General features: G+C 33.5%; 1 protein-coding gene across 1 annotated transcript in view; it reads right to left on the bottom strand.

Annotated features, from left to right (window-relative positions):
• The window catches only part of Wdr62 (WD repeat domain 62), a 69413-nt gene that overhangs the window by 7397 nt on the left and 37810 nt on the right, over nucleotides 1-24206 (bottom strand). The window contains exons 15-24 of the mRNA XM_068385491.1: nucleotides 23919-24037; nucleotides 22760-22837; nucleotides 21486-21700; nucleotides 20522-20663; nucleotides 19947-20119; nucleotides 17425-17527; nucleotides 14548-15991; nucleotides 3782-3876; nucleotides 2408-2525; nucleotides 1544-1637 (exon numbers count right to left, since the gene is read on the bottom strand). Of these exons, the coding sequence (XP_068241592.1) occupies nucleotides 1544-1637; nucleotides 2408-2525; nucleotides 3782-3876; nucleotides 14548-15991; nucleotides 17425-17527; nucleotides 19947-20119; nucleotides 20522-20663; nucleotides 21486-21700; nucleotides 22760-22837; nucleotides 23919-24037 (2581 nt within the window). The remainder of the gene's footprint in view (nucleotides 1-1543; nucleotides 1638-2407; nucleotides 2526-3781; nucleotides 3877-14547; nucleotides 15992-17424; nucleotides 17528-19946; nucleotides 20120-20521; nucleotides 20664-21485; nucleotides 21701-22759; nucleotides 22838-23918; nucleotides 24038-24206) is intronic.

Below are 24206 nucleotides of genomic sequence, written 5' to 3'. Positions count from 1 at the left end.
AGCCCCACTCTCACCGGAAACCAATCGCTCACTTCATTTCCTATCCTAACACATGCTTTATTACCTTTATAGAAACTTTTCACTGCTTGCAACAACCTTCCACCAACTCCATATAACCTCACATTCCACATTGCTTCCCTATCAACTCTATCATACGCTTTCTCCAGATCCATAAACGCAACATACACCTCCTACCTTTTGAAAAATATTTCTCTCATATCTGCCTAACTGTAAAAATCTGCTTCATACAACCCCTACATCTTCTAAAACCACCCTGTACTTCCAAGATTGCATTCTCTGTTTTATCCTTAATCATCTTAATCAGTACTCTACCATACAATTTTCCAACTACACTCAACAAAATAATACCCCTTAAATTACAACACTCATGCACATCGAGTATGAACCATAAATTTTAAGTCTCAATCCCAATCCCTGCAAGCTTTAGCAATCAAGCTTTTGAGAAAAAAGGACATAGCATATTTGGATAAAGGACGACTTGAAATCCTAACCGAGCAAAACAAATTAAGAGCATTACCCCTAATATCTGCAGTCTTGTCAAAATTTCTTATAGGAATAAGATAGAACCAAGGCACCTTTTGTCTTAAAATCCTTATCAGCTCTGAATGTAGGCAAAAGAGATAAGATGATGTTACAATATTTTTTGCAAAACCTACATTAAAAGAAAGATTTTGCAGTTCACTAATGGATTTAGCTGCCACTAACACCAACAGGAAATGTCTTAGCTGTGAGATCCTTAACCGAAAGGTCTTGAAAAGGTTTAAAGCGTAAACCTTTTAAATATTTAAATACTGAATCCGTACTCCAGAAATCGATCAGATTACCAGAGGTTTTCTTATATTAAAAGACCTATATAGATTCGCAATAATACCCGATATGAATAAATCAAATCCTAAATGCTTAACTATAGTATCAAGCATGGATCTATAACCCTTTTTGGCTGAAATGAACCACCAGTTTCTTTTCATAAAGAGGGAAATGCAAAAATTTAATAATATAAAAACTAGTCCTGGTTACTGATATTTCTTGACTTGCACCAATCAAAACAGTCATTCTGTTGCATTTAAGACTGCCTTTTAGAACCCAAGATAGACAATCTAGAGGATTTTCAAAACCCTTTGTCACAGAGAATATTGTGAACAGTCGCCATGGTTTTAGATGTAGAGCGTGTGGATTTGAACGAACCCACCTCAACAGTGGCCCTCTGAGAAGATTGGTTTTGTACAGCAACCTCCTTGGACACTCGGACAACAGAGGTCATAAATTTGTTAATCAATTACTTTGAAATAAAAAAAGGAAACCACCAGTCATATCCTGTTCATTGAACCCCTTAACCTGTTTATAACCTGATTACCTTACATGTATGTTAACCTTACTGGAGCATAAAAACTATGGATGAGAAATAATAAACACAATATTTATTACCTACATACCAACTAAAAACATAAATTAAGAAAAAAAGATCAATAAAAAAAATTTTGCAAATTAATATAGGAATCCCACTTTAATTTTTTCAACTTACCTATCACTGCCCTGAGTTCTGCTACGTGAATTTTTATGATCTGAAGGTGATGCATCCTCAGAACTTGAATCTTCGTGGAACTGCCTAATGTCTCCTGCAATGCAATTGAAATTTATGGGATTGTGTCATCCAAAATTTAGAAAAGTAAATTTCAAATGATAATAACAAATCATAAATAACCTTTAAATCCCTGTTAAAAAATCTCCCCTATTATAAACCTATAAGTCAAGACCCACACAGCCATTTTTGGTACAATCAATAAATGAAACCACTTATATTTAATCCCACACTATTTTGAATGTTGCTAACCCAGGTTAGCCAAAAGCAGCTTGAAACATGTTTTCAGTTTTACACTGATGATGCAAGTCTTTGCTATTGAATGAATGTTGCTTTGTTTACCTCGTAATATCACAAATGTTACCGAGATCGGTAACATTTAACGATTTGCTAGATATTACCTCAGGTAATAAGTCAAGTACGAAAAATAATCTACTGATATTTAGGGAAATTTTGCTTTATAACATTGCAGTGTTGCATATGGTTGTAGACAGTAGAGCTGTTTAAGTTCATTTTGTTTATTTTTGGTGATATAGATTCCTCTACTCAATTACAAAACTAAGTAGATGAACCTGAACCAGATAAGAACTAGAGACCCAAGCCATTAATTACCCTGTTAAGGAAAAATCAGGCTTGAAATGTACATGACAAGGAAACAATCTTACCCTATATACTTTAACATTCGCTACATTTAAATTGCTTAGAAAATGATATACAGTATGTTAGCCAACCTCATACTAATAAATCTATTTGAAGTAAGAAGAACCTTTTGACAGAATAAACAAAAAAGTTCAAACAATATCTTACCAGTTGAAACAGCCTGAGAAAGGGATGCTTTTCTCTTCAGAGCGCGGGGAGTCATCTTATTCATAGATGCTATCGTGGGACGCATGGGACGGTCGCTTCTGGATCCCTCTTCCCCTGACTGAAATATAAAATATTTAATGAGCATAGCATGCTTTACTTGACAGCAATCTAGATCTGCTTATGTATTACCTTGCAGTTAGAAGTAAATATATTTGCCACAGTTCACTAGGAAAACTAAATTTCAACAATAGATATACTGTAGAATTATCCCTCTTATGGACACCATTGCCCACATTCTCCACAACAGTACAGTAATTCAAACAGTTCAACATGCGATATCTATTTCAGTCTTAAACATCTGCTAACTCCATATCATAATGGCATTGTTACTTGATGCTCCATTTGCTTTGCTCGACGATTTCAACTGAAATGTTTTAAATTATTTGAGTTCAGCTTTTTAAAAGCAGCAAATTGTTTCTGACAAAAACCTGAACTCTGGTATGCAGCTAATTGCACTATGAAGAAATATAAAGTATTCACTTTGTTTTTGAGGCCTTGTCAATTCTATTGAGTAGATAACTTATATTTCATATTAGAAATATACACACCTTTTTTAAATATACCCTTGCCTCTAGTTATCAGTCTACCACAGATATCCTTATTCCTGAGTTACCTTATCCAACACATATTTACTGCTACAATATTGCAAAAGTAGATGGTCATGATTGTCAAAATATTTTTCCTATTCATAATCATATATTGTACATTGTAAATTGAATTTAGATGTAAAATGTCTAAGGATAACTAAAATAAATAAAAAATGTCTATCATATAATACAAAAACCTGGTTTTCGTAATATTCTTCATTAGCTAAGAAGTGTAAACATAATATTTTTTTACAATTGTTAAGATTACATTAAAATCATAATCTACTACTATTAATATTTCAAATCAATTTGATAAGTGATCCAAGTCATATTTCTAAGCTTTCACACGAATCTCAAGATGGATTTGTTCACAGATAAAATGAGAATACAGGAGGAAGGTGAAGGTAAAGTTTGACAATTAGGTAAGAACATACAAAATTCAAAAGGAATAGAACGATATAGCTTGGACCAAAGGAAAATTGCGAAGAATCTCTGTACTATCTACAATTTCCACTCTTTACCTATTTAAGAAAAATTGGCAAAACAAGGAGACCATCAGTTTTGCTTTCAAATTGACAATAGAGGGACCCTTTACATGGTGTCTCAGTTTGGAGTTTTTAATGTTCCTGTTTTTCAATGTTATACTTTTAATAACTCCAGGGTAAATTTTTAGCTAGAAGTAGAAAATTTTTTCCAGTTTTTCAGAAAATATTGCCATCAAACTTACCTGATTCAAGACTCCTATCGAACTGGATCTTGACAGAGATGAATGAGACCTTCCAGGTGACTTGCTACTGGATTTACCCATTTTCTTCCCACTTGCTGCAACAGTAATATGAAAGTAACTAAAATAATAATAGTAGTCAAGCTAAAAGAAATTGTACTTGTTTTCAAGACATGTTTTATACCCTATGCTTAATAACCTGATGTATATATATGTAGGAATTTTCATTATAAAAATGCTTTCACATGCTTCTAGATGGCTAAATCTACATAGAACTTTCATTCAGATATACATTACTAAGCAAGACACTCAATTTATTATTCACAAACAGAACAAGATAAGATGTATTACTACTAATTTCTAACATAACAATTTAGTGCAAAATGCGAAATAACTCAAGAAACAAAAAATGAAAAAAAATTTCTTCTACAACATAAAATTACCCAGGTAAAACTGTCATCAAACAATATAATGTTCTATACCTGTATATATGGCCTATGATTTCCATACAAATAGTGATGCACATAATGTAACACCCTTGGTTGACTATTCAGTTTCACCCTTTAAAATTAACTTTTATCCATATTAATATCTTGGTGATTTATACCTTTATGGATATGAAATAGATCCCTCTCTTAGTGTGTGTATATCGATACCATATCCAATTTCACTAACTAATATACCCTAAACTTTTCAAATGGTTTCATAAAAGCCAATCTAAGTGAATAATCTCTTCTTCTTTTAATAGGGTCTTGGATATAACCAATTATCAGCAAAGCAGATATAACATATGAAAATAAATCCTAAATGCTGTTAACTTCATAGTAGGAGATTCCAGTGATAATTTTATAATAAGTATAAATTTTGATGTATACAGTATGAACATGCATGCATAAAAATGTAATCAGCATATATTATATATAAAGTGTATACATACAAACATACATTTTATATATATATATATATATATATATATATATATATATATATATATATATATATATATATATATATATGTGTGTGTGTATATATATATATATATATATATATATATATATATATATATATATATATATATATATATATATATATATATATATATATATATACATACTGTAGAAAAATATAAAACACAAATAAAACGGCACTATAAATTTTTTATCTAAAACAGAACAAACATTTTTAACAAAAACTGTATTTTAATAATAAAATGTGTTATCTATACTCACCTAATGTTCACACTGCTTTTCAATGGAAGATTGCTTATATCAAATTTGATCTCAAATTACTAAATAAATTTTCCTTTTTTCCTTTCAAAAGGCTTGGGCCTCCTAGTATTGTATTGAGATCATCTAGCTACTGGCAATAACTGTGGCGTTGTGAAAAAATTAATAATAGTTGGGGAAAATACAAACCATTTCCACATATAACAAGCTTGGGTTATATATGTTTTAAAGTAACTCTCATTATCAATTCCCTTTTGTCATAATGTCCCAGTACTGTACTATAATGATTTTCCTTATATTCACTGTAAAGATTTAAATTTTTCTTAAATAGGTTTACATATTTTGCCAGCCACAAATTCATTTATTTTTATAACAGAAAGTCATGAATAGAAGCATTATTTATATTTTTAAGGGGTATTGTAATATTTTTTGGTCCTACCAGTTGTCTAACCACATTTGTTTTTGCTGCACGCCCTACTCTCTGTAGGGTTTTTTAGAGAGGCAACAAGAAGTTGAGTTAAGACGTGGCACAAGAAAAATGATTGAATGATTCCTACAACTGAATAGGGTTAATCATCTTAGTATAAACTTCCTTTACCCTACTGAATAAACAGTGTATAGAAAAGTGAGTGAATCCATCCCTGGAATTGAATGTACAGTATCTCAAAATGGGATTATCTCGTTTGATAGAAATAAATGATGCATTGCTCAAAATGGGTGAAACGGGAGAAGGGGAAGATATGAACTCAATTTTCAATGCTCAGCTAGAAGATGTTTTCATTAGAGAAGTTCTGACCTCAGGCACGGCCCTTCAGTATTCTCAGTTCAGTTGAAAAAGAGCTTCGACAGTTGAAAACCTTGCGAATCCAAGATTTCATCAACAAGGATCAAGATATTGTTACTCCACATCACCAGATCACAAAAGGTAATTCCATACTGGAACTTAGTGATGGACAGTTTTTTTAAATGTTTGCCCCAGAACCAAGTGAACGTAAAGGGGCCTAAAACCGTCTTTTTGCGGAAGACCACAAACTTTTAAGTGTCATAAACATTAATAGTAAAATGGAACTACTGAAATGGCATACTGGTACTTGCCCAAATAGATACACGGTTAGAAGTGCCCCTGGTTATACTTGAACTGTATAGGAACACTTATGAGTGCCCCACCGGTGGAAATCTTGTTTGTGTAATTTGTTTATCTTTTTACCCGGATGCTGAAGTTTTACGTAAGGGATGCTAATTTTTCCTTTGATTATTTATTCTAATTGATATACTGTAATATTATTCCTATTAGTTTTTCCAAATAAACATTTCTTGTTTTTTAGGTATACAGCATTTCATTTCAGAAACTCTCACCACAGTTTCCCTTCCCTAGCCACTGTTTTTTAAGATCTCTTAAGTACAGTAATTTATCATAATTCTTTCCTCCCAAAGTGTGTTCCTTTATTAATTATAATATTCCCTTTCACCTAATGTTCTTATACCTTTACTTATAATCAGCAAGCCAAAGGCAAGAGAAGGAAAGGTATGATAAATAACAAGGTTCAAGCTGGGTCCCCTTGCCCAGTATAAAAAAGGGGTGGTGCCCAGAGCTCCGTTCTCTTGACCTGTTACTTAGGTTTTTTTGGGTATTACACCATTGTATATTTGTTGTGTAGTGAACGTCGGGTTGTGGTCGGCATTCGGACACTAGGCAGTTCGGGTGCTACCTCTGGCCACAGTCCGCAAACCACTACAGCGTGGGTGGCAGTAACATTTTCTGTCTTTCAGTCTTGAGGTAAAAAATAATCCCTACAAACCTGACATCACTAGTCAGCGGGGAGGAGGGTGGGCATGTATATAAACATCAAGTGAGTATAGAAATAACAAATTTTGTTTTCAAAATTTGGTTTATTTCTATGAACCTCCCTTTGTCCTGACCTCTTTTACTAGCACCTACTTTAATACTGTTAGAGAAAACTCAAGAAGTGCTAGAGGTTGGGCCTGCTAAGACTGGCTCACTGCCACTTAAAACATGATTCAAATGTTCATCTGAATTTTTAAATCATCTACAGGATTTAAAGCACATTTCACTTTCAAAATAAGGCTAAAAGTGGTTGATCATAAAAGCCTACTTTAATATGTGGAGGGATATAAAGATCCGGTCTACTAAACCTCAAGATATTAAATAACATTAGAGGTTAAGCATACACGAGTCAGTCTCGCTACCATTTGAAACCTGAGTAAAACGTAAATCCCTATGAAGCATTAAAAAGACTAACAGGAATTATATTTAGTTAATATAGCTATCAAGAGGTAGATCATGATTGCTTCCTTCACTGATTGGAGGATATAACAACCCAAAGTTTAGTTATTGGAAACATGATGCAACTGTTCAATTACTTTGCTTCAAAGTAGTCATACAAAATCTGATGATTCATAAAAAATACAGTAAAAGATATTTTATGAGTGCTTACTTCAGCAAGAGATGAGATATTAGTATCCAATATACCAGCTCAGTTTCCTCCCTTGAGATCAAGTGGTCTAATAAATTAGATTAGACTTTGGAAAGCTAGGATTTGCATGGCAGAAGTTAGTGAAGTACTGTATACATGGATTTCAAGACTAAATGAGGATCTCATTGCTGTTATATGCTGTGGACCATCAAAATACTTCTGTCTTAGTTCGAAGACAGGCGTTCCGAGACACCGCAAAAAAACTAAGAGGACAAAAGTTCTGAAGCTAATAACTATAAAAAATAAAGTTCTGATGCTAATCACCAAAAAAATAAGACTCATTAATAGCTGAGTGGTATTAATTCTTATCCTACTATAAACAACTAACCTTATCTTCTCCAAATTGACCTTTAATTTAGGTTACTTTTCTTTCATGTTTGGCTCTTAAAATTTGGTTAGCAACCCATAAGGGAACACTAATGTCTTCACACACTTCACAACAATTATCTAAATAGCAATACTGCCCCAGGGATGAGAAATAAAGAGAATGTGGATCATGAATGCCCAGAAAAATTCTCATGAACAATCTGACAGTAATTTTTAACAAATCCCAAAGACATCCATTACAATCACTATTAACCAAAATGATACATATATCAAAAGAATTTAAGCACAGTAAAGTTGACTTGCTATAGCAAGAATGACGCCGACACTGAAAAGGAAAAGACAGTACGATCTACCCACTCCATGGTTATTTCCATTAGCAGCTAGATAGTTTCAATACTATACTACAGGCCTAAGCCTATTAAAAGGACACTAAACAGGAAATTTTTTAGTTCTCTGGGGGTAAATTTTGATATATATATAAGCTTTCAGAGAAAAGCAATTTGAACATCAGGGGAGGTTTATAGAAAAATAACTTTTTATAGGTTTTAAATGAAAACTAACAATGTTCTTTGTTTCATAACCAAAACAATGACTCACCTTAATCCACTTATCAAGATTACTAAGCAAAACACTTTGTAAAATACATTATTGATCTTATGTTAAAACTTTATACTCAAGAGATTTTTCCCTCTATCATAGTGTCAGTGACAAAAAAAAATGCTATAAGTGACAGACAATCTGATAAAAAATAGACACCTTTAGAAATATCTCTGCCTATTATCAATCTTCAACACAGACACTTTAGGTATTCTGAGAAAAATGCACTGCAGTATGTATGAACCAATGAACTGCCTTCCCTGCGTAGCAACTTGAAATAAGAATACTGTTCATGTAAATTCAACTTGAAAGCACCGAAGGAAACTAAGAAATAGTGATGGGTTTCAAGGTTTTTCCCTTATCTAAAAATTTGAATTAAAAAAACATAGACATATTAACAGACAAATGGTAGATAATTAACATGACTTCTGTTGCTAAAAAGTTGTAAACACTAACATACATAACCATCCTGCCTACCTCTCAATGCTGACTTTAGAACTGCTATGATAACTAAAAAAAGAACTTCACCTTAAACCGGACATCATAGTCAAATAACACTACCAGATTAACAAAAATAAAGGGTGGAGAATCTTCAGAAATTATTGTTTGAAATTCCTTGGTCATCTCAAGAGAGAATGGAGCCAAACTAACTGAAGTAACAGATCACAACAAGACCAGTGACTGGCCCCGATATACAATCAACTAACTGATATAACAATCGCTGAATTACCTATGCATTTCATAGGGGTGGCATATTATAGGTTCAAATAACCAACCCAGTAAATAAAGCTTTACACATTTTGATAATAGTGGCATCTTAAAACTCCAATTTAATTTATCAAAAAATAAAGATTAAAAAAAAAGGATATTTTGAAGTCAGTTTGTAGATTTATGTCATGACCTTCAAATGGTACCAGAACAATAAAAGACTGTTCGACACATACAAGAACATGAAAAGAGTACTTCATAATTTACAGACAAATTCTAAAAAAACACTGGCAGGAAACTTTTGCAAACATTACTAAAATTTCAGCACACAAAAATTGACAATTATGATGTTGCAAAAAATAATGAACAAGCATGATGACATGAGCTCACTTCTTTATTAATGAACTAATCCTTCAACTCACGGGTGGTTGTCTTGAACATTACACTTATAAATTAATCCATTCTTTATCAGATATGTATTATAATTTTCTTCTTCGGTTAATTACATAACTTGAATTTAAATGCTGAATCCAGGCTTGGCATACTTTGACAAAAATAAAATAAAAACTAATAATCATATCTTTAATATAATTCTACTTAAATTTCATTAAAAAGGAAGTACTGTGAGAATGAATCTGATTAAAGATAAATAAGATGCCTATTATTCCACTCCATAGACTATGATGCTATTCGTGGGAATGTATAATTTTTAGTTATCTGCCACCAGTTTTATGTGATCCGTTAATTGGGACTTTACTGTTTATGGTACATTCAAGTTCCTTATTATCATATCATATACAGCCACTTTTACTGCATAGACATGCACTCTTTTACTGCATAGACATACACTGTTGATAATTGTAGGGCACTATCAAGTTTGGGAAGACTGGGAAAATTATTAAGATGTTAATTTCACCCAACATTTCCCAACTGCAACGAACATTAAGGTATGGATTATTTCTTAAAAAATGTAAAAATATAAAAAATAAGCTTCAACAGTTAAGTAAATTCGTGTATGTAGGATAATTAGAAATGTATTTTAATTAGATTTTGATCAAAGATTCATTCTAATGTTCAGGAATAACTACTCTAACAGTAATGATACCTATATGGGAAATAACCAACAAACATCATCAAGATAAAAAACAATGGATAGGGATACGAAAGAAAAAGATTCAGGTAAAATCCTGAAGAGTGACACACTTTTCTTAAGTAGGAATATTATGCTACCGAACAAATCAGGAGGAGGGGGAGAATTTTGTAAACAATGAGAAGAATTAAAAGCCACCGTATAACCAATGGGTCTTTTTTAACTTAAAAAAGTAAGCTACAAATATAGGATAAGGAAGCCTCTTAGGAGTTAATGCCACTTGAGGTAAAAGTATTTTATTTCTATTAAACTTCACTGACGTTTATAATGCATCATTCTCAAAGTCTAGTTTTATATTGATAATTACCATATAGATAAAAATTTCACGTTTTCTTTCCTTTCAAGAGGCTTTGCAACGAGCAGAGTATCGAAACAATCTGTTGGCTAATGGCAATAACGTTAGCTATGGTACACCGAAGTTGCATTGTCTTTTAAGTTCTCTCGTCGATCTAGCATTTGTTAGTATTGATGTGAATTCCATTCAGATTTCGTGTTTCTTGTGATTCAGGTTAACAGTAATAATACGATATGTCTTCTGGATTTGTTAGCAATTCCTCCGAGTTGTTTAAGGGGGTTATTGCTGAAAGATCATAATCCTCATTATCTTGGCTTTGAAAATACATGGTGCTGGGTAATATATAATGTATAGTTTGATAGTGGGGTAGTATTTGGAAATACAATCTGGAAGCAAGAGTTACACTTCATTTCGTAACAACTGGGGTACTAGGCTAACAGGCTGGTCTCGGGTACTAAATACGTTTATCATTCTAAGACTGCAAGTTCCCTATCTTTCCTTTAATGTCCCACCTCCATGAGAGTGCAGGGGTCAGCATTATGAACATAAGGGGAATTTCATAAAACCAAATGGGATTTTAGTGATTAAATTTGCCAATTATGTATTCACTTGATGTTCATATACATTCCCAGTGGCTATGATGTCAAGAAGATAGGAATTTAGTTTTAATTTTACAACTGAAAAGACAACGCATCATAGGCATACCCTAGCTGAGGTTATTGCCATTAACTGCTTGACCGTCTCAATACTGTATTAAAGGCCCGAGCCTAATTGAAAGAAAAGAATAGGGGAAAAACTTTAGTTTTAAGTTAAATGTTGATATAAAACCAGGCTTCGAGAGAAAAGCATTATGAGCATCACATGAGTATAGAAATAGTAAATCTTAATATCAAAATTCCATTTGGTATATATTTTCTTCGGCTCCAACAAGGACCGTTATCTTGTTTGATAAAACTGTATTAAACAAAAGTGCCAATACAATATATAAATCACATGAAAATGCATGATTTGAAAAAAATATTTGCTTGCAAAGTTCTGGACTCCACACGTGAGAAATAAAGCACAAACACACACAAGACTAGACACTGCCAAAATTAAAATCGCTATAAACTGAGGCACCCAAAAGCCAACATATTCTGTGCATTTAAAATTTCACCAAAAGCTCCAAGCTTCATTGATAAGCATACCATAACAGCAAACTTTTTTTCTTTTCACAAGGGTCACACTTCACTGATTTCTTAACAAAGTTTATCCATATGCTTCCAAGAAGAATACAGTGCTGTAAAAAACAGCTATCTGATTGCAACATTACTGTGCACAGCTTTTAAAATTTATTCTTTAATCAGAAGATAACATCCAAAGCTATTACAAGAAAATACGAGACTTTGGTTTTTCACTACAATTTTATTTACAAAGAACACCATATCCATGAAAGTTTTGACAAAAATAAGTGAAAATCAAGTAAATTTCTCAGTAAAAATTACTTGTTGATAACTGAAATGCAACTGATATGATCCTATTATTTCTTTTAGTCTAACTACTGTACTAAGTTCACCTCTCATCCCCCTTTTTATATGCAAAGGTAACAACAAATAATTTCTTTCCTGTTCTTGATTTAGTAATTGCAATAAACATAAATTTTGTTTGTGCTTTGAAGAATTTAATTCAATGACTATTACAACTAAATTGACATATTTAGCCAATATTCTTTATTACTACTGCTATCTATATCCAGTTTCAATAAAGGTTGTCCTGTGTGTAACGAAACCCAAGGCAGGTAAAAGAGCCAAAAGAGAAGGCTCAGTCCTAGCAGAATAGAAAACAACGAAGGAGAGATCTGAATCCGATCGTATAGATGCCATTGTGAAGTGGTGAACTAATGTCTGCCAAAGAAGGAAGTAGGAATATATGACAGGAGTTACCTGGATAACCTTGATAAGTACATTGAAATATAGCTAGTACACAAGTTCATATAAAAGCAATAACAAAATTCAATGAAAATTTTACCTCGCTCCAGAGGGATAGCTTTCTTACACAGCAGAAAAGAACGGTAATATAGTCTGATAAAAAATATGAAATTCTCCTTTCTTATTACTTAAATAAGCACATTACCTAAACTTGAAAATCAATTAGTACTAAGAGTAAGAATATGACCCTGAAGAAGATAACTACAAATTAAGACAGTGATGTGACCAGCACAAGACGACCATGAAAAGTAAGAGCATTAGGTAATACCCAGGAGTGTGTGCACCGAGACTAATGTACCTTCTTTCAAGCTAACAAAAGATTGGTAATCTTGAGACCATACCAGATGTGATATTAAGCACAGTACTGTATCTATATGAATGATGGGGTTTAAATGACAGACTTAAGAAATAATTTTCATGAACATGAAAATATGAAATACTCCAAGGGACCATAAAGTTGACAGAAACATCAAAACATTTATAATGTTTACCGAATAAAGCATTGTGCTGTACTACAAACACCTAAGGTAATAAATGAGGAAAGTCATGAAAGATTAGTACAATAAGAACGAGCAACTAAACATAACCCTTTTGGTTGAAATCTATATCTTAGGTAATTGCATTTAGGTAACCATTTTTGAGGGAATAACAGGTTGTCTACTGATGAAACCTTGTGTAGTACTATAAAGGTTATTTTAAAACTAAAAACTGCAAAGTCAGAATGAATGCAGCAAGCAGGATAGTTTCAATAATTTTGTGGGAACTTTTATAAGCAAGATTTTGTTAGCATAACTTTGATATTGCAACCCTGAATTTTCTGTTCTTTTCAGGCTCTTTGATATTGATCATATTAATAAGAGTAAGGTTCATGACATATTGCAGTACTGATAGCTCTGACTTATACAGTGCATCTGGTTTAATAATATCATAAAATATTTAGGTCATTAAGACAATACAGGTATTAACATCTAATCTGAAAAGACTCCAGCTTTTAAATACAAAGCAGAGGACATTTTTAAACAGGCATAATACAAACAAGAGCTGTAGAAATAAAAAATAAAAAAAACTAAACAAAATATAATAAAATAAAAAAATAGCAAATAGCCACATAAAATGAAGTGCAAAGTGCAAAGCATACCCATAGGGGGAGTTGGAAGCAGGCGTCGTGGGCCACCAGGATTGCTTAGGTCACTGAGGGAACAGGCGCGGCGTAATCCACCGCTCCCGCCTCCTGGGCTGCTGCTGAACCCACTGTCACCACTTCCGCCATCTACGACAACAGCACATATGGGCAAGGGTGGATTCAGATTATCTACTGCAACCTATAATGTGAGCTATTCAGGTCTAAAACAACAATATCTATGTACCTCTGTAAGAGCAGTCAGGGTAAAATCTAATCAAATACAGCTCAAATCAAACTATTTCAACAGTTCTAAATAATGCAACATACTTCAGGGGTGACTTTACGAGAGGCATGGTAAAGGGAACTGAAAATGAAAATGTTTTCAAGTATAACCTGAATCCATCTATACACAATGTGAACACACAAGTGCTAACAATAGGCTTTAAAATGCATGCAACAACACAAGCAGGTGCAAACATTTGCTTGTGTTTGGAGGTAATTATTCATAATGGTCATGACATAAAAGACAACAGTTAACATCTAGAAGATTTCTATATCTTATTAGGTTTCTTTTAATAAATTTCAATCATGCCTCCATGCTCTTTTTATTACAAAATGCTGCCATGAGGCATAGAAAACAAGAATTCTTGTAGGGTATTCATTTAGTTATAAAACATGCTTTAAAAAATATAACCTAAAAAAGGAAAAAAAAAAAGGCCTGAAAATCAAAAGAATATAAAAGGTTACACAAATGTAAAAAAAGAAAAACAGAGATTAAAAAAATAATACTCTATTACACAGGTCAGGTCATGGAAAACCTGCTGAATAATCATTCCTCATGCCTTGGGAACAGCCAGGCGAACAATAAGGCCATCTCTTACGTTTTGAGGGAAGCACTTGCTGTATGGTGACCTTCTTAGCCAGCAGAACACGGTGTGCCCTGCCAGGGGCTGGGATTATCCCCTGGCCTACTGTTGGCTGGGAACACGGCAGATACACAGCTGGCGGGGGTCCTGGGGGAAGGGGTTGTGCTTGCACAACAGGAAAATCATCAGCTTCAACTAGATTAGCTGGTGGTAGTGTCGCTGGAGGTCTATGGTTAAGCCGACGTGATGTAGGTGGCGAAGCATCGCCAGCTGCTTCTCTTCTCAATTGATCAATTACAGGGGATCGTGGCAATGGGTATGGAACGGAAGAGTCTCTTTCGTAATGGTAAGAATGAGTCTCAACAGTTAGTGTAGTTACAGTGTTATTTTTGGATGTTTGGGGAGTCGGATGTGCATCTGTCATCTGATTAGGTCTTGTATCAGATGTAAGAATAGACTTAGGTGCTGATTTGCTGACAGGGGATTTTACAGAAAAATATGGTGGGTTGGTAGGTGTTTGAACATCAGAATGACTACTATCACTATTGGCCAATGCAGTGTCTGATGCAGTGCGAAACACATGGGAATGATGATTGTGAGAGATTTCATTGGTGGGAAAAATATCAGAACCATAATCATTGGGTCTATCTTTTGTTATACCACCAAGAGACAGCCGCTGCCATCTCTGTCGCTTCCGTCGAGGAAGCGGCAGAGTTTTCGGAGCTTCAAAGACACGGTGACGAGGAGTCTCCTCTGGTTCTAGCTCTACTGATTGATCATCCTCATCTTCCAAACTATCACAACTAAAATTTGATGCCTCACTCTTTACAGTGTCACTATCAGAGTCGTCTCCACTCTTGTTGCGGGAAAGTCTCAAATCCGTGAGCACAGAATCTTGGGAGCTCAGTAAGGCAAGACTTCGCAAGGTTTCCTCTAATGAGTCTGTGTCAACCTCAGGTGGAGAAGGGCATCCCATTAATAAATCAAATTCCCTCAAATCCCTTTCCAGTTGTGTAAGCAACTGCTTACCTGTCTTTTGCTGGTCTCTTGGTACTGCACTGCCATCAAACACTGTGGATCCAATCTTCGCAACATGATCAGTAACCACCTCATGGCTAGCACTATCATCAACTCTAGACATACAACTAGCTTCAAAATCGGACATGTTACTAGTTACAACACCCGCTGTATAACAACTTTGTGCTCCCTCGGCATAATTTGCCATCACTCCTAACCCTGCAACAGATAAGTTTGGAACCCAGCCAGCCATTAATTGAGGAATAGTATTGGCAACTACAGCATTCATGTGGGGTGCTGTATGGATAGGAAGATAAAACGAATTGTCAACATGCAATGGATTTTTACCTTGATTCCCAGACATGTATGATGTATCTTTCTCTGGAATGTTGCTCAAGTCTGATATACTCTTGCTACTTCTTAAATTACTTTTGTAACCGATCTGTAAATATAAGAAACAGAGAAGGCATTTAATCCAATTTAATTTCTTCTATGGCATTTATACAGTAACCTATACAACATAACTTGTAATTAAAGCTCTCAGTCAAAATTTAAAAAAAGCAAAGCTCATGATGTTGAACAACAAAGGATGAAGACACCAAAGAGATTAGATGAAAAGTAAAATACATAAAGATAATATAGCTGGGGTAAGACTAAGTATCACACCTTTTAACATCATTTAGTGTGCCACAGAATTGTCTATCTAGTTCAGTTTAAATGAAACAAGAGCAGAGAAAGTACTGTATATTTCCATGTATAAAACGTCCTCCTAAATCCCGAAATTCATCACAAAAATTTAGCAGTCATTTTAAACTACCATTCTAAAAATCAAACATTGAATTCTTTGTGACAGTTATCGGTAAGATTGCCTTGGCTTTGGTGCTATAACCACTGACGCACAGTATGTGAAAAGACTCGCATTGTGAGATAGACTTATAATAATAAAGGTAATAAAACAATTTTTACCTTATCTAATAAATGCATATTTTCATAATATCCTATTTGAGGAATAATTCTACATCAATTAAATTAACTTTATTCAATGCTAGCCCAGCCGAGAATATTTAAACCCTGTCTGCAGATTTAAAGTTACCGCTGTTGAGAATATGTGCACATATAAATAACCAATAGTATTCTTTGTATAATTTCTAAACTTATAAACAATTTATAAATACTATAGAAATACCAATATGTTAGAGACTATCAAAGTTTTCATAGTTTACTAAAAGCTATACTCATTATTTATCAATTGGATGTGCGAATGCATTCATTTGTTTCTTGAGATAGGCGATAAAATGTAACCAAAACAATGGCTCCCCTTTTAGGCAACGTGTGTAAGCAAAACAATATAGAAAATCTGCTTTGTTATTTTGAGTTTTAATGGATACAGTTAATAAAGCAGTATATGTAATAACTTCAGTTTTACATAACCAATATTTGATTGGATACCTGATATTACAAAATAGCCTATACACAGATGACTGTAATTTAGCAGTTGGCTTATACTAGGGAAATTAGATAAAGTAATTAAAATCTGCCTTAATTATTTTACCTCATTTTATCTAAAGGTCATCTTGTGCAGGGAAATACACGGTATTTATACAAAAAATATAAAATTACTTGTAGAATTTCTATATTTGTAATGTAAAGATTATACAAGTCTGGCAATTCAATAAATGCATACATATCACTCACCTGACAAAATATATATCACAGATTTTCAAGTGCTACAATAACTTTGTTTAAAATTAACAGAATCCCTTATAATGTATCCCACATTTTATGAATACTACAAAACTAAGTTTATATCCCATGAGTACAGTACAGTACCTAAAAATTTTTTGAAGAAAGTGAAAACAATGAAATAATACTCACACTTTGCAATTTCTTTCTAGTTTCTTCAATTCTTTTGAGAAGTTCTTCTCTTTTACTGGAAACTTGAGAATCTTTATTTCTTGCGTTGAATTTATACGATATACTGAAAGAGTAAAGACAGTTAAAATGTTAAGCAAAGAATAATAACTATTGGCTGCAAGACAAAAACTGTTTAAACATTGTAAAAACTCCTATATCTCCCTTCTGTATCAACACACACACACACACAAAATAAGTTTAATGATAATATACATTCTTTCTATACTCGCCTAATGTTCATATTACTTTACTTCTCACGTGTGTCCTTTAATCAGGGAGATAGATTCAGTGTGAGCTAGAGTCAGTTGGTGTTCAGAGTTGGATAAAGAGGTGACTGGTCACATTGAACGTAAGCGGTGACGAGTGTCTTTGCACTGGAGGCAATCTAGAACATAATGTGTGAACCCTTTCCGGTTTGTGGCGATCGTACATGTGGATTTTGTTCACTCGGATGATCCTGTCCGTAAAACTTGTGTGCACAAATGATAATGCTCATGGACAGTCATGCAAGGGGATGACAGCGTTCATGAAGCTTGTATGTGTGGAGGATCATGTTTGTGAAAAGATAAGTGTAAAAGATCATGTTTGTAAAGCTTGTGCTTGTGAAATACCACGTGTGAGCGGACGATCATGCTGGTAAAGCTTATACTTAAGGATGACTCTGTTTGTGAAGATTGTGAGAGTGGATAACATTATTTGTGAAGCTTGTGTGTGTGTATAATATCAGGCACATGGTCCATCTTGCAATTGGATGACAGCCTCGTAGACGATCGTATTCATGAAGCTTATGAGCATGGAAGATTACCAAGAAGACAATATTAATTGCACATGGAGCCCAAGCTTGACAGCAGGATAGGAAGAAGATACAGGAACAGACAAAACAAGATTGTCCAGGCAAGGGGAATAAGGGCAGAGCCCTTCGTTCTAACCGGGATTATGTGATCTCATTTACATACGAGCAATGAATGCATTGTCTCTCCAACAGGGATAGAAATGGTAGGAGTCACACATATGCTACTCATATTGATCAGACTACCCAGGCGGTTTAGACCACATTGTGTCCCTCTCCTAGAGGCTGCAGTAGACACATCAATGTACACCAGTCAGGGGAAAAGGAAAAACTTGAAGCTCATCTTCTCTGGTAGTTGTACAAGCCTATGACAATAATCTCATGGGGCAAGAGTCACAACATTACAGACAGATGTGTCCTTAGCACCTTTCTGGGGTCAGGAACAATGAAGGAAAGGAGGAAAGCAGCATCCTTCACTTCACAATTGGTCGGATGCAAACTGTTCCTCTAACAGAGCACCAGCAAAGCCTAAAAAAATATCTCCTTAGTTCATGTTGTGATAAGGCCATACACACGAGGAATGAAACAGCAACAAAATATCACCCAAGAGGAACAAGTAAGATGGATATTGACTAGCAGCTCAGAAAACTGCCTCAAAATATTAAAATTATCTAAAAACACTACGTAGCCTTAATTTCTTCCATTATTATTCCTCAAATGCAATTATCTTCCAGAGTATTCATTCACTTTGAAAAATAAAGCAAAATAATAAAACAGTCAGATGATGATGCCAAGAAATACACCAGTACTGTCCAGCAACGAAGTCAAAGCGAGGGTTACTACGCCTGTCGGGTGGCTGTGATACAACAAGAAACTACTGTATGTTTACTGCGTTAAAAATTTAAAAAGTTGTTCCAGCTTTGCTGAAGTCTTACCACTATCAAGTTAAGATAGTTTTTATTCGAGAAGGAAATAAGAGCTCCCATTGTACTCATCTCCATGATTGATTGCTATTTTAGAACAGTGGAACCTTGGAGGTTGAACTTGATTTTTATTCAAGAAGACTGTGTGAGCACTGATTTATTCAAAGTTAATTCTGCCTAGAAGAATATAAATTTTATTACTGCAAACCACAAAAATCACAATCTATTAGAATTTTTCCATGAAGTTTCCAGTACTGTACAGTACTTATATTCATAAAATAAATATAGTTAAACAAAGAACACAATTACACAAATAGTAGTGAGGAGAATTAATAGCCAAGTGGCCAAATCAGGCAAGAGGCTACAACGCCAACTTTAAAATTATCTCTTTTTCTTAATTACATCGTGACACCACAACATTTCTCATACTCTTATTACAATTGTTAAACTTTTTCAAGTACCACTGTGTACGTATCTATAACAAAACTTAATAAAATATATAAAAATAACAGCAAATTGCTGGTGGTGTGTACTGGGAGATAATTATGCTTAAACTGAGTCTATAGTATTATAGCTACGTTTGTTTCAGTGGCAACTCATACAAGTTCTAAGACATCATGGTTTTTTTCACCTACAAAAATTCATTCCCATGGCAAATATTTTTTGATAACTTAGTTTAAAGACCAACCTCTTCAAACTGACTAACATTGAACCTCAAAAGTTCTACTGTATATTTGAAATTGAATAAATTCTATTAATCCTTGCATTACCTATTTTTATTTTTAATGCCGTCCTTTTCTGGGCGCACCGCTTCTCCTTCTAAAGACTCGAAATTTGTCTTGAGGAAGTTCTCTCTTCTACCAACTCTGTCAATACTCTCAGTGCTTACACTCAGCATGGACATAATATTCCTCTCTGCAGTGTCAGCACTCGGAGTAGAAACCTGAAGAACAAAAGGATTCTTAAAACAGCACATAAAGTAATATTTTTACTCTTGACAATTAAAACAGTGGGAGAGAATTTCATTAGAGCTGTATTTTTCAGGAAATATTTTGCAATTTCAAGTCAAGATCCTTCTCCAAGGACTTCCTTAAAAACTGGGGGTTATAATTACCACAAAATTTCTAAAATACATCTTTTAAGCTGTATTGCTTTATGGATAAAACTATATTACTTCTTCAATATATAGCACCAGCATTTAATTTTCAATTCAAATACTGGGAATATATTTCCTGCCAAAAATACAAAACAATGAAGCAACATTTTTATTCCAAAATGATGTTAAATGGTTGTAAAGATGAGCCGATTTTGAAAATCTTAAATACTCGATAAACAAGGTATTTACCTCATCATCGTCATCATCAGAGTCTTGAGATCCTGACACAGATACAAGGGGAATGTCCGTCGGTCTTTCGGGTCTTGCTTTTCTGTGTCGTCTTTGAGATCGCCTCAACTCTTCTACATCCATCGCATTGACTGTGAAATCACTAGAAGCAAAGAAAAACAATACTTTTCACACACAAAAAAAAATGAAAGAGGTACCATACAAGCAACTCAGTTAGCAAAAAAGAATTATACTGGACATTAAAATTAAAAACCAAATCAATGAAAGATTTTCAGGATAACTGTTACTGAAGTTTTTTATGTTTTATGTAAACTTGAGAATTAATGGCTTTGGCTGATATAAATGCTACTAAATTTTCAACTATGCAACTGAATGAAGTTTGAGAAAGTATGATAAGATAAAGGAGAACAATTATAATTTATCAATTTTATGGAAAAGTCATTTTACCCCAAAAAACATTTCATAGTATCTTTTTAACATCAAGTACAGTAGTTTCCCCTTAACAAGGGATTGCTAGGAAAAAAAGAGGTTACTACCAAATTTACACTGGATAACCACTTTTGAAGCAAAACTCCCCATACATTAGTCTCTTCATATACCTACTTGAAAGGCCCATCAGATGTGTTGAAACACCTCATACAGTATACTTGCTTAGGATCTTGCACTCTCTCGATATTAAAACTATTCCTTTTCAATACACCTATCAAGCTATCTAAACAATCCTTTTCTGCCCTCTTCTTCAAAGATTTTCTTTACTCTCTGTCCACCATTCTATCTCAAAATAATAAGCTTCAACAAATGAAGTTGAGAGCAATAAAATTTACAATAAAAGCTTTCTTGAATTACCATTAAATTTCCTGTGCAACTCAATAAACAACTTTACTTGAATATCATCTTAAATCCATTATTCTGTGAATAGAATTTACAATTTAGCACCAAGTAAGTATTCCGTTTCTTGTATTACCTTGCTGTGTCGTCATTTAATGGGTAATACATTAAAGGTTCAGAACGATCAGGTTCAGTGCTTTCGTCGTCATGTTCGCTACAATCTTCAATGTCTCCATCATGATCAGTTGTGCCGTCATCCACACGCAAGCTGCTTACGTCGCTCTCATCCGTGTGATGTCTATTTCGATGGTCGATATCAGTTCCTCTCTTAGTTATTTTTGATGGTGTAACCTAAGTATCGTGTAAAAAGTTTAAGTAAATTTTACTACCAGTTACAAAATCATTTTTATAGTCCACAGACATTAGGTTCTTTAATTTTGTTACTTGGTAGTTGGCAAACCATCATAACTTTCAAGTTTCATTGCATGTATGAACTACTGTACTGTATAAAGATAAAACAATATGCATATCAAGAAAAATACCAGGAAGAGGTTGTAAGATAAAGGTAGAGGAAGAAAAAAACAATAAAAAATGACTGAACCTACTTAGAAAGAAAAACCAGCCATAAATGATAAAGATTACTTTTACAATAAAATACTAATCATAACTAAAGTGCCAGCTATAATATTTGTTTAATTACTGAAGCTTAGTCCATTCTAATATCAAAGACAAAGACCCTTTATCAACCCAATTCAGGAATATGAAACTCAGCCCTCCTCATTTCTCAATGGTTCTGTAAAAATTCAAGAATATATTGGACACTAATAAAGAAATAATCAGATTTGAAAAATACTTAAAATAGTCTACAAACTATTAACCATATTTACATTGAAGAGCAAATAATGTTTTAATTACATCACATATCTAAATTTTAAGTCAAGTTTAGACCTATAAAATTCTATGTCAACAGATTTTAGACCTATAAAATCTAATCTAATACATAGGAGCTACCATGTCCAAGAACAGAATGAAATAACCCTTATTAAAAGTTTTGTTGCTATTCAGCTAAACAAACATTATGAAAAAACCAAAAAGAGGATTTTTATTTTTTTATACAAAAGCCTGTTATTGGGAACATAACAAGAAAAAGTATTTTGTTTGGGTGTTAAATGTGTAACACAAAATGGCAAGTGAAGAAACCACAACAACTGCATTAGATTCTTAAATATGTACTTGAACTTGTTCTGGCAAAATTCCATGAAAAAAAAAGACCTAAGTGATAGCTTCATAAGAATACCCTACAAGTTACTCAAAATTTTATGTTCGAAAGCTTAGAACAAGAACCTTGAAATGAGGAGAACTGACTTTGAGTCAATGACAAAAATAATTGCAGTAAATCAAACAAAATACCTGTAGACCTTCTTCCCCAGAAATATTTTCCTTATTGCTGTCAGGACAAGCAAGAAAATCAGGCTCACCACCAGAGTCCTGGAAGGTTAGGAGGAGTTTGGAATCAAGAACGGTGATAAGGAATGACGATCACAGTAGAGGAGGAACAATGCTACACTACGTAATACAAAGGAAGTTTATAGATTTGTACAATACAAAAGCATAAAGATGTACACCCAATACATCTCAGAAGAGGGATGCCAGAAGACTCATTCCATAAATTATATACTACAATAAATAAATGAAATTTACTATAAGGATATACATAGTTAATTTTACTCTTTAAATAAATGCAACTTGCTTGTTCAAGCAAAACCACTTACAAATCTAATCAGTAAAAGCATTCAGCTTTTCCTACAAAAGTCTAAGGGGTACGCTAACACCATAAGGTCTCATTATAACATAAGATAAGATTACAAGTTTATGGTTTGTATTTCTACCAAATCTCAGTATCCTGAAGAATCGTAAAGTTACAAAATCATTCCAACCCTAAAAAAAAATATGACGATGTATTTATTTCTTCAAAACCCTATTGATCATATACTGTAGTGTCTTATTTCAATAAACGTGCAAAAATTATTCCTTTACTTTCCTGCTTTACCTGATTGGCAGAATACATTTACATACAGTACTATGATTTATATAAAAAAAAATTTGATTACATATTTTCTAAAAGCATATAAAAATATACTAAAATTAATTTTCATTTCATTTCCATTAAAAGTTTAAATTTAAAATAATCTCATTTTAAAGAATCCGAAACTTATCGTATGAAAAGATGTTTCATTGAAATGAGATACAAAGCAGCAACTGCATTAAAAAATTTACTTCTTGCAATTGTAATTATTCAAAATAAACATTCCTAATAACTTTTACAACATGCACATTCCAGTGACAAAATCTGTGATAAATGAACATATTTTACAATGGAATAAAAAATGATATAATGACAAATTTACATCAGGTATCTACTTCAGTACATAATTTATTCAAATCTTCAATTTCTTTAACATATGGTTTATTAAGCAGCAAGTACAAAGTTAAGTTCTAGCCGGGTATCAAGATAAATACTGAAAATGTAATTAACTCCCAGGATGTAATTTAGAAGACTCCAGCTAACCTGTTTGTTGAGGATAAGACTCTCTCTTAGAGCATTCGGAGGCTGGTATTGCTTGTGGACTCCTATATTTTCTTCTAACGAACTTTCTTTACTGGATTCTGAATCAGCTGTGCGTTTCTCTGTAACAAGAACCATGAATATTTTGTCAAGTTCCTAAGTTTGAAATAATATAATGATCACAAATAGTACTGTTCCATTCTTTTAATGCAGAGTTTAGGAAACAAAATATTTTCAATCCATCATTAAATCAAGTGCCTCGTATATTATTCTCTTCCAGTACCTATTCTT

The sequence above is a fragment of the Palaemon carinicauda genome, chromosome 13 (genome assembly GCF_036898095.1).
Source record: "Palaemon carinicauda isolate YSFRI2023 chromosome 13, ASM3689809v2, whole genome shotgun sequence".
Lineage (NCBI taxonomy): Eukaryota > Metazoa > Arthropoda > Malacostraca > Decapoda > Palaemonidae > Palaemon > Palaemon carinicauda.
Note: the sequence above shows the minus strand (reverse complement) of the source record. Positions and strands in the feature narration are given on the sequence as shown.